This window comes from Pongo abelii, chromosome 17 (assembly GCF_028885655.2).
Source record: "Pongo abelii isolate AG06213 chromosome 17, NHGRI_mPonAbe1-v2.0_pri, whole genome shotgun sequence".
Taxonomy (NCBI): domain Eukaryota; kingdom Metazoa; phylum Chordata; class Mammalia; order Primates; family Hominidae; genus Pongo; species Pongo abelii.
Genome location: NC_072002.2, coordinates 68007197 through 68019356, shown reverse-complemented (window position 1 = coordinate 68019356; position 12160 = coordinate 68007197). Strand labels below are relative to the sequence as shown.

Genomic DNA, 12160 nt, shown 5'->3' with positions numbered 1-12160 from the left:
TTAACAACATAGTAATTGTAAAAATCTACTTGACTTTGACTTGGCAATCTCTTAATTTAAGTGGCACATCTATAAAGCAGTGTTGTTGCAGAAAAAAAATGTCATTTGTAAGGTTATGTTAACTTTTGATTATTTTCCTTTAGCTCATTTTTTCCACTAAGTTTAGTTATTTTCTTCTAATTTTATGTTTGCTTTAATAGTTCTTATGCAATATATTGCCTAAAAGTACAAGAGAATAACGCATTCACTTGCTTCAAAAGATAAATTCATTTGACTAAGACAAATCCAATTAACATCACAAGATATGGCTTCGTCATAGATTTTTTACAAAATATGACAAGGCATTTGCACATGGAATGAAGGAATCACTATCAAGTCAGATTCATCGCATACATTTTACTATTACTGTCTCGTGATAAGTCAATAAGGAAGATAGTAATTCTTATGATACTTAGACATAGAAAGAGGTTTGCTAAGGTTGAAAACTTTACTAAGACCAAATAGTTATGAAAAGAGAAAGCTAGAATTAAAACCCAGAGTATGACTTTTTCTAAGACCCGTATCATTTCTCTGCTGTCTCCCAGAGCTTAGAAATCATTTAGGCCAATTTCCTCACGTGAGAAGTAACTAACCAGAGGTCCAGGCATAGTGGCTAGGTGGTGACAGGGTCAAACCAAGCGAATCCTCATTTGTTATACTCTACTAGGTGGCCTTGGCTTATTTCCAACCCTGAGTCACTTGAAATAATGACATGTTTCTAGAAAACTGACTTCTGGCATTAGGCTACTTCAGCAATACTAGCCTAAGTTGAGCTCTTTTGGAAGTCATAGCAACATTCCAGGCCAAGAAAGTACTAACAACTAGGTAACATCGCTACATAAATTTAACTGTATTGAAGTTCAAGAATGACCTTCAATGACTACATTTATAAAGGAAGAATGGGGATGATGATGAAATATTCAATTCTAAGTAATGCGTTAGGAAACAGTCTTTCTTTCTCCTAATTATTTCAGTTTCCTCATCTAGCACATCATCATAGCTATATGATAGATTGCTGAATATAGATGAAGCAGATGTTTTTGTTTCCTTATGGAATAGCCTTTGACCACTAAAACATTTACAAAATCAATGTTTGTTTAATATTTGTAAATCAAAATATTTGTTTAGAAGTAGACAAATATTTCATTTAGTTTACTTAAATAAGTCTGATGGAAGAGGATGTGGGATCAATGTCACTTGCTGTGTTGTTCCAGAACATTTCTACACATGGAAGCCACTATCCTGTACTCAAGATGGCAGTTGGGTGAGTGAAGGTTATACATGATAGGTAATCATGATAGGTAATGGAGTAGTGAACACTTAGCCAACTTACTCTTGAATTGACCACTTCCAGGGAGACGTTCTGAGGCGGGGCACTTGGCACTAAAAGGAATCAAACAAATTGTCACAGTTAATCCCAAAATCTTGAAAGAAAAATACCACCTGTCTAGTAAAATGAGAGTGTGGGTTTTTTTATATTGTTTATAATGATAATTAGGTAGGTTAACCCAGGTAGTACTTCAAAAATTTTTGGAGAGATGAAAAATAACTGTATTTGTCTATTTTTTTTTCATTTGGAAAGCCAGTTGACTTACCTATGTAGGGAGCCCCCAAAACTGTTACGCAAGAGAACGCAGGCAGTGATACCAAACACCACCATTTAATTACAGCCCTCTTGTGATAACTTTCCCAGAGACACTAATAAAAACACACAGGAGATTTCTTAGAGTAGTTTTAAAGGCTTAAGATATTGTGCATTTCAGAATCTGCATAATTTTATGATAAAATGTGTCATTCTAATGGTCACCCAGGCTTCTTAATCCCTGTAATGCAATCTTTATTAGCTCTTAAAAAGTGAAAAGAAGAAATACTTCTCAGTTCTTTTAGCTGCGTAAAATTAAACCTTATGTGATAAATACAAGCAGGTTGCAAATAGCACTTGATGAATCAATTCTATTAGCAAAGGAATAGTATATTTTTCTTTGTAGACTTTCTAGGGACAGTATTTTGTTTTTCTTGCCTGCATTTTTATTTAACTACTCCTTTATAGAAGGAAGAACATACACAGCTCTCTTTTAATACTTATAATATTTAGTCTACCAAAAAAGTGAATATTCTATCATGTGAGTAATTTAAAAACAACCACTTATTGAATGGCTCTTATGTGTCAGGAACTACTCTAGGTGTCTGGGATGAAAAATAAATGAAATAAAGCTTTTTGCCCCGTAACAGGAATAGAAGTAGCATTCAATAAATTTTTAACACATATTAATCTATAAAGTGAGTAGTCCCTATCCTTGTTCCTCACAAATAGATGAGTTTAATAGAAAAGTTCTCAGGCATTTTCAAGAATCTAAGGGCCATTTTTTTTTTTTTTAAGTAAAGAACAGCTTTATTAAGATATAATTAAAACATCATACAATTTGCCCATTTAAAGTGTACAGTTCAGTGGTTTTGGTATATTCACATATGTGCATAACAATTGCTAAGGGCCATTTTTGACATCTTTCCCCTTCTTTTACTAGAATTTGGAAAAAATCTATGTTTTTCTATAGAGTACTTACATCTAACCATGAATTTATTTATGCCATACTCTGAATTCATCTTCTAAATAGTAATTATCATGAAGACATGATGTGTCGCTGATTAATCTTTTATCTTCCAAACTGACATTCAATTAATATTTACTGAATTAATGATTGAATGAGCAAATGAGTACTTACTTATATAGTTCCTAGACCTTTCTGGGAATAACAGGAAATGCAATCTTTTTTTTTTTATTTTGATTTTGAACTTCTGATCTTAGTGCCTGATGAAGGTTGCAGACAATTTAGTTTCTGACAAAATGCTCATCTGCTTGTTTTTCATGAATCGACTCAGCAAATATTCTTTCAAAAATATTCCACAATTTATAAAATGTTATTTAATTTTTTGAGGTTCTTATTCTGATTTTAAAATTAAATACAGAATGTAACCCCAATAAGGAAAAAGATATTTATTCATTTTGATGTTGTATCACCAGTATCAGGAAGAGTTGAAGGCACATGGTGTACACTCAGTAAATAGTTGCTGAATAAATATATTAATAGAAAGTTTATAAATAACAATAAAAATGGTTCCATATTCAGGGTTTGGTCCCAAGTTTTGTTTTGAAAATTTATTTTTAAGTTAAAGTATAAATTGTACTTGCATTATTTATTATTTATTCTATTCTAAACATTATAATTATTAACATAAAAATTACAATTTAGTTTTTTAAATTGAAGTACCATTTGAAGAATAAAATAACATGCTCTATATCATATAATTTCACAAACTTTCAAAAACGTTATCCTTTAAAAGCAAAGTTTGGAAATAATGTCTTAATATTAAGTGATATTGAGTCACTTCTTTTTTTTTTTTTTTTTTTTTTTTTTTTTGAGATGGAGTCTCGCTCTGTCACCCAGGCTGGAGTGCAGTGGTGCGATCTTGGCTCACTGCAACCTTCATCTCCCGGGTTCACACCATTCTGCTGCCTCAGCCTCCCAAGTAGATGGGACTACAGGCGCCCACCACCACACCCAGTTAACTTTTGCATTTTTAGTAGATACGGGGTTTCACCATGTTGGTCAGGCTGGTCTCGAACTCCTGACCTCGTGATCCGCCCGCCTCGGCCTCCCAAAGTGCTGGGATTACAGGAGTGAGCCACTACGCCCGGCCGAGTCACTTCTTAAACATGAAAGAACATTTCTAGTTTATATTTAATATTGTAATACTGACATGTCATGCTATATGTTTCTAATAATATTACACTCACTTTTTGATCAATTAGTATCCAAATATAATATCAATTACTAACTGAATTTTTGATAGATAATTGAATTTTGGAAGAAAGAGAAGGTAACATTTATCATGTGTTTTGTTGTAGGTACTGTTCTAGCTGATATGCAACCCTTAAATGTCACTTTCATTTGAGTTTACAAGTGGCATTTAACTTCTTATTTCTAGAAAGCCAAGAAAACTTTAAGAGGATAGATATATATGTGTTCTTCTTTTTGTAGCTACCACAATTTTATAAGCATCAGGGCTGTTTTCTGTATTAAGAATTGAAAGGCAGGCTGGGCATGGTGGCTTACACTGTAATCCCAGCACTTTGGGAGCCCGAGGCAGGTGGATCACTTGAGGTCAGGAGTTCGAGACCAGCCTGGCCAATACAGTGAAACTCTATCTCTATTAAAAACATGAAAATTAGCCGGGCATGTGGGTACACTCATGTAGTCCCAGCTACTCCAGAGGTTGAGGCAGGAGAATCACTTGAACCTGGGAGGCGGAGGCTGCAGTGAGCTGAGATTGTGCCACTGCACTCCACCCTGGGCAAGAGAGTGAGACTCTGTCTCAAAAAAATAAAAATAAATAAAACAAAACAAGAATTGTAAGGCAATAAAATAAAATTCTGCTAAAAGTTCTTTTGTAATGGTATTGAGGTAGTTTTTCTACATTTTTTTACAGTGCACATTTCTTCTCTAACTTTCCACTGATAGCACACTGGCTATTCTTGTCATGTCAGGGAGGAGAGTAGAGAATTTTTTCTACAGTATTTTTAGTTATCAGTTCCTACTCCCTCCTTCTCACTATTAATTTCCATATTATTTGGAGATAAATAGATACAATAGATGCCAGGGCTAGGTGAAAGTGAAGAGAATCCATATCGATTGTTCTTTTCTATATTTGTCTTCCCAAGACGCTTCTTGTTTCATGAGGCAGAAGTGAAAGAACACTTTTCTCTTCAAAATGTCAAATAATTTATTATTTAAAATAAATAGGTCCATTCAAGCCAATCAGAGGTGGGGCTGGAAACTTCCCTCAATATGGAGAAGGATGTTGGCTTGAAACTCATGGAGATGAGGTATTTTGTAGGACAGATCAAGTTCCCATAATTGTCAATGAGTCTCCAAAGGCACAGGCACTTCAATTCCTCCCCTCAGCAAATGTATGCTGCCATGTACACACAATTTATAGACCAAAATAATTCTTATTTATTTATTTATTTATTTTGAGACAGAATCTCTCTCGATTGCCCAGGCTGGAATGCAGTGGTGTGATCTAGGCTCACTGCAACCTCCGCCTCCTGGGTTCAAGTGATTCTCCTGCCTCAGCCTTCTGAGTAGCTGGGGTGACAGGTGTGCACCACCATACCTGGCTAACTTTTTAATTTTTATTGGAGACAGAATTTCACCATGTTGGCCAGACTGTTCTCGAACTTCTGGCCTCAAGTCATCTACCCACCTCAGCTTCCCAAAGTTCTTGGATTACAAGTGTAATTACTGCCCACCAGTAATTCATATTTATTTTATATTTATTTTATTTATTTTGTTTTATTTTATTTTTGAGACAGAGTCTCGCTTTGTCACCCAGGCTGGAGTGCAGAGGCACGATCTCAGCTCACTGCAAGCTCCACCTCCTGGGTTCACGCCGTTCTCCTGCCTCAGCCTCCTGAGTAGCTGGGACTACAGGCGCCCGCCACCACGCCCAGCTAATTCTTTGGTATTTTTAGTAAAGAGTGGGTTTCACCATGTTAGCCAGGATGCTTTCGATCTCCTGACCTTGTGATCCACCCGCCTCAGCCTCCCACAGTGCTGGGATTACAAGAGTGAGCCACCATGCCCGGCCAGTAATTCATATTTAATTATAAGCATTTTCCTTTAAAGGCACTTATCACAGAATAAAAGAAACATGTTTCCACATTGAATCTTGCCTCTGAATTTACTAGCTTGTGTGGTCTGGCTCTGCTGCTTACTACCTATTGTGAACTCTTTCTGACTTAGTTTTGTCATCTGTAAATTAGGGAAAATTATAGTAGTATTGTAAGGATGAAAGGTAAAGGCAAAGTACTTGGATCAGGGCCTTCCATTAGTAAGTATTCAAGAAATATTAATAACATTCAGAAAAATAATAAGCACATTCTTATGTTGCCTATGAAATCAGGTCCTTCTGCATTTGGACACAGGACAAGCTGGCATGGAAACTTTCAATGTCATTCATTCATAAAAGCTCTTAGTGACTTACCTATGCCAACTAGTGCAAGAGACAGTATTTTGGAACAAATTGGCAAAATTAGTTACATGACCATATGCTGTATAATCTCAATGGTGTGAAAAAAATGGCTCATTGTAAACCGATGCTTTACTAGGTAGAGGAATTTGAATAAAAAATAAGGTTTCTACTCAGAAAATAAAGCCGAGCTAAATTAGAGATGACAGCTCATCTGGATAAAGATCTTTACAAGCATCCCAGTAGAACAGAGAAAAAAAACATAAAGTAATGAAGTTGGAAGAAATGTATTTACATTTTTGTATTACATTACAAACTTTTGCTTTTTTAAAAATTTTTCTATGCCTCAATATATTTTTTACGGTAAGACTCCTGATATGAAAAGAATTATTATGTTCTCTATAATACAGATGCATTTAGACACAGTCATATATTAAATTAATATATTAAATTAGTTCCTCAAATGGGAAATCCTAAAGATAAGCCTTTTCATACAGAAATTTGCACAGTTTTGACTGAGCTGTCTAATTAATTCAATAAATATTTACTCAGGAAGAATACAGAGATGAATATAACAGCATCCCTCATATTTAGGGGCATGTAATATTAATATAATGAGAAAAAGTGAAGTGTATATTGGTAGAGATAATGTTTATTAAACACTTAAATGTCATACACTTTGTTAGATGTTTACACAGATCAGCCCATTTAATTTTCACAACATCCACCTGTTACAACATACACAAAGTTACCGAAGAAGAGTGCTCCATGACTGAAGACTGGGAAGCAGGTGACTATTAAATGTGATTAAATACAACTCAGTGTGATATATGACCTCAGCATGAACAGCTTCAGTACAGAGGAGAAGACATGAGATTGAAGTAGACAGAAAGGACCTGGATAATATGGAAATGAAAGCCAAGAGCCACAGATTTGTGTTGGACATTAAAAGAGATGAGTTGATTGTAAAAATGAATGCAAATGAGGTCACGGTGTCCACTCTAAGAAGCTTATAAAGTCCTTGCTATCTCCTTTCAGTGCATTTGAGAGAGAGAATTTGGTGTCCCTTGCACAGTGATGTTTATTGGGGTTAGGGTCACGAAATTCTTTTTTTATACTGACAGACATTTTCTAAGTCCTAAACATTGTAACACTTCCAGAAGACAATTCTTGGACTAATGAATAATAATCTATCTTTCTCACTTATGACATTTAAAACCAAAGTGGAGAATAAGGCCACAGTATTACAGTTTGGAGTGTGAATGAAATCTACATAAATTATGTAAAATATTCACTTTCCTTTGTTTTTCATTTTTATAATTACAAGTTGTGAAGTAATTTATTCTACCAATAAATATTCTGTTCTGTCTTCAATAACAGAATTGGATGGATGGGCATAAGAATTACATTAAAAATGATACCAAGGTGGTATTACATATAAAATACATTTTAAAGTTGAATTTGCAAATGAGCATTATTCCTGTGTTCTCTTTGTACTGTCCTTAATAATATGCATGTCTTTCCTCATTTCACTGATATTTGTGAAATGTACACCCAGGTACTTTCCCAGATTAAACAATGATAGATCTGTCAAGAAATCACAAGCTAAAGTCATTTTTTAATTAAAAAGATAAATAATTTATAGAATTAAACACACCAAATGGAAACTGTTGCTGAAAAGAGCTAGCTTGTGGCCTTTTTTAATATTCACAAGGGCCTATCTCTACATTTCTGCACCTGCCTGAGTTTTCACTGGCCCCACATCATATACTTTGATGTATTTTATTTTCACTTTTTATCAAATTTCTCAACCTTTCATGATCATCTAGCAGTTAGGTTTCTAGTTTCCCCTGGCCATTACTTTGTCAAATTTATTCTCTTTATTAAGATTTATTCCTCTCTTTCATGGCATTAAAAAACAGGGCTAGCCTGGGCAACAAAGTGAGACCCTGCCTCTGCAAAAATAAAAAGATTAGCTGGGTGCTGTGGCCTATGCCTGTAGTTCCAGCTACTCGGGAGGCTTCCGCAGGAAAATCCCTTGAGGCTGGGTGCAGTGGCTCACGCTTGTAATCCCAGCACTATGTGAGGCCAAGGCGGGTGGATCACTTGAGGTCAGGAGTTCCAGACCAGCCTGCTCAGCATGGTGAAACTCTGTCTCTACTAAAAATACAAAAACTAGCCGGGGGTGGTGGCATGCACCTGTGATCCTAGGTACTCAGGAGGCTGGGGGCAGGAGAATCACTTAAACCGGAGAGGTGGAGGTTGCAGTGAGCTGAGACTGCACCACTGCATTCCAACCTGGGTGACAGAGCGAGACTCGATTTCCAAAAAAGGAAAAGAAAAGAAAAGCCCTTGAGCCCAGGAATAAAGGGGGTTGTGAAGCACAATTGTGTCACTGCACTTCTTGTCTCAAATGTGTGTGTTTGTGTCTATTCTTCCATTTAGTAGGCAACATACACATTTTTCATGCTCAATTTTAATACTTTAAATTTTAATATCAGCTTATTTGGCCTAATTCCTTTTGATATATTTTCTAATTAAGAGGTAAATATAGAGGGATTGTCTATCATTTACACCTTTAATCATCTGCACACTTTTAGATAGGGGAATAAAACATGCCAATCAAAATTAGTCCACACATGCACAAATGTGTTTGTATTAGAAAATTTAAAGAAATAAAAAATACACAAAATAATTTTAGCTCTTAGTCAATAGTCACATTTTGAGGATTACCTATTAGTATATACTGACTCAAGAGTGTATATATATATGTATGTATATATATATGTATATACGTATATACATATATACATATATATGTATATACATATATATGTATATACATATATATGTATATACATATATATATATATATATATTTATTTAATTTGGAGAAAGGGTCTTACTCTGTTGCCCAGGCTGGAGTACAGTAGAACGATCACAGCTTACTGCAGTCTTGAACTCCCAGGCTCAAGTGATCCTCCAGCCTGAGCCTCCCAAGTAGCTGGGATCACAGGTACATGCCACCATATCCAGTTAATTAAAAAAAAAAAAAATTACAGAGATAGGGTCTCACTATGCTGTTCAGGTGGGTCTTGAACTCCTAGGCTCAACGCATCCTCCTACCTCAGTCTCTTAAAGTGCTAGGATTACCTGTGTGAACTACCACACCCAGCTGGGAGTATATATCTTGATAGAAAGTTTACATTTAACTGTAATAGTCCATCAAATTTTAGTCAGGAAACCTTGAAAATGGAATATATATGTGCAATATTATGTCATTATTGTCAATATTATGTCAAATACGTAAAAGGAGTTTCACTGTTTTTAACTTACCGTCAGAAAGTGTAACCACTGTTATATCATCAGTAGAGACTCCCGGACCATAGCGATTATAAGCTAAGAATCGAAGACTATATTCGGTGAATTTTTTCAGGCCTTCCAGTTTATAAGATAGTCCATCAACCTCTATATTCTGGAGACATAAAACACCAAAACTGTTATCAAGGAAGCACATTAAAGTAGAAATGGCACTCATTCTGTGCAATCAGTGAATTGGACATTAGACTCTTACAAACTACACTCCAGCCTTCTAATGAGCTATAAAACCTACCTTGTGACACAGACTCTCCCACTAAAAACCATCTACTCTGTAGACTCCTTGTTAAAACAGCACATGCTATTTTTACAGTCGTTAAGATCCAATTTGTTTAACACTACTCAATATACTGAATGGTTTGGGTTATTCTACCCACACCTAAACCCTCACAGGCAGAAGGCAGCTTATAATGCCATGGGAACAGAGATTTTCTCCTGTACCCAAAATGCAATAATTCACCAAGAAATAATAGATTTTGTGCTTCTCTTGCTGAAATATACCCACAGCTCTTGAAACTGTCAGACACTTTGCCACAATTTTTATCTCCCAAAATGCTGTCAGATTGGTTGAAATTATTTGAGCATCTCATGGCTGCAGTAAATGAGCTACTGGAGGTGAAGGTCACTGAGGAATCAGATCTTCACACTCACATCTATCTTGGATGATGCTGGTTTTGAATTTATTTAAATTGTTGGCAAAATGCATTGAAGAGCTAAAATACATAGAAAGGCAGATAAAACAGAAAGTTGAAAAAACAAGAGCAAAAAATAGCTTGAAGATAGCAAGAAAAAAAAATACTACCCATGATTACATAGGAGGAGCTCTTGTAATGCTTATCTTATAATATAATTTGGGACTGGGCTTGAGCTATTTTTGAATATAAAATATTTCTTATTTTTAAGTAAAAATTCTGATCATGCAGTTTATGTGAAAGCAGGAAGGCCATTCTATGCTTGACAAGCTTCACAACAAATAATAAGAACTCCCATATCCTGAGGCCAATTTTTGATTTAACTATTGAATATATACATGTCTGTATATATTTTCTTACATGAAGTTGAGAATCTGGAAGTAAATACCTCAATAGTCATACATATATATATATGCATTATATATATGTATACATGTATTATATATATGTATTATATATGTATACATAGATATGTATTATATCTATGTATACATATATAATACATATCTATGTATTATATAATATATATTATATGCATACATATATTATACATTATATGTATTATATATGTGTATGTATATATTATACATGTATACATATATGTATTATATATGTATACATATACATGTATATGTATTATGCTTATATATGTATACATATACATGTATATGTATTATGCTTACATATGTATTATACATGTATAATACATATATGTATAGATGTAATATATATGTATTATATAGGTATACATATTATACATACACATATATATGAAACTCAGAAATTCTATTTTTAACATATGTGTGTGCATGTATCACCAAATAGAATTTTTCAGTTTCATGTGTCTCCCTAAAGATCTTTTCACTTTTAGTTTACCTGAACAATTAATTTGCTTCTTTTCAGGTGTCTATGCTAACCATTGGGTAGGAGCAAAATGTAAGGAGAAGGAGACTAGGCTTCTCAGAGTAAGTTCTTCTGAAAACATTAAAAAATGATAGGACACATCCTGATGATGGAAGGGAGTTAGATATAATGTAAATGTATTAGAATGGAAAAAGCAGTTTGGCGAACGCCATTGACTAGGAGGGCAATCACCCCTTAGTCTAAGGAATAAAAATGCAAATGCCTTCCACGACCAGGTAAGTTAATACAAATCTGGTTGCCCACACAGGCCAGGCAACTGCAGACTCAAACAAAAAATTAGTATCCTTTCTATTGACTTCACTTTATTGCCCATTTACCTCTTACCACCAGAATTTAATTAAATTGTGTAAAGTTTCCAATAACAAGTGCTTTAAAACTAATCAGCTTTTCAATGAATGTGCTAAACACTGGGCTGTATCAAGAGCTTGTGGGTCTTTTCCTATTTCTTCAGCCCTAGAGCTATCCAATGGATGGAAACATCCAACAGATGGAAGCAGTGTGGTCCATTCCTTCACCTACCTGTTCTTTTCCTGTGGACACCTCAGTGCAGAACAATCTGTAACCTTGGACTGGACCGTTTGCATAGGCAGGGGGTTCCCAGGTAATAAGAATTGAGGTAGGTGAGGTAGATACAGCTTGCAGGTTTTCTACTGGCCCTGGAACTTGCACTGTATAAAAAAAAATTAATAAATAAAGAAAAGTGATTAGGATGAGTGGGTTTTCTTTCTCAAAACAAACAAAATTACATTTTTACAGTTCAACAAAATTCTAGGAGTATGTATTTTAGAATAATATGGAATAATAATATAAAAATATAAACTCTGGAAACTTTAGAATCACTTCATTTTAAAATTCATAAGAAAGCTTACATTAACCAAAATTGCCTATTTTGTTTTACATTTAAAGAAACTGGTAAAGGAGTATAAGTGACTTAAGATAATGGCAGCAAAGAGTGGGATTGTGAATCTAAATTCTTAGTCTGAAAAATTTGCCACTATGCCACTATGTCTTTGCCTGCACATGGCTAATAACTGCAGAAGGAAAAGAGAAAGTACATTTGGAGTACTTGTATATTATTGTTCTACTTATAATTAAAA

At 34.6% G+C, this 12160-nt stretch overlaps 1 protein-coding gene across 5 annotated transcripts in view; it reads right to left on the bottom strand.

Moving 5' to 3' along the window:
- DCC (DCC netrin 1 receptor) overlaps window positions 1–12160 on the bottom strand; it is a 1201233-nt gene that overhangs the window by 318230 nt on the left and 870843 nt on the right. For all 5 annotated transcript variants that reach the window (XM_024235927.3, XM_054537946.2, XM_063716903.1 and 2 more), the window contains exons 10-12: window positions 11583–11731; window positions 9406–9544; window positions 1373–1422 (exon numbers count right to left, since the gene is read on the bottom strand). In XM_024235927.3, the coding sequence (XP_024091695.3) occupies window positions 1373–1422; window positions 9406–9544; window positions 11583–11731 (338 nt within the window). The remainder of the gene's footprint in view (window positions 1–1372; window positions 1423–9405; window positions 9545–11582; window positions 11732–12160) is intronic.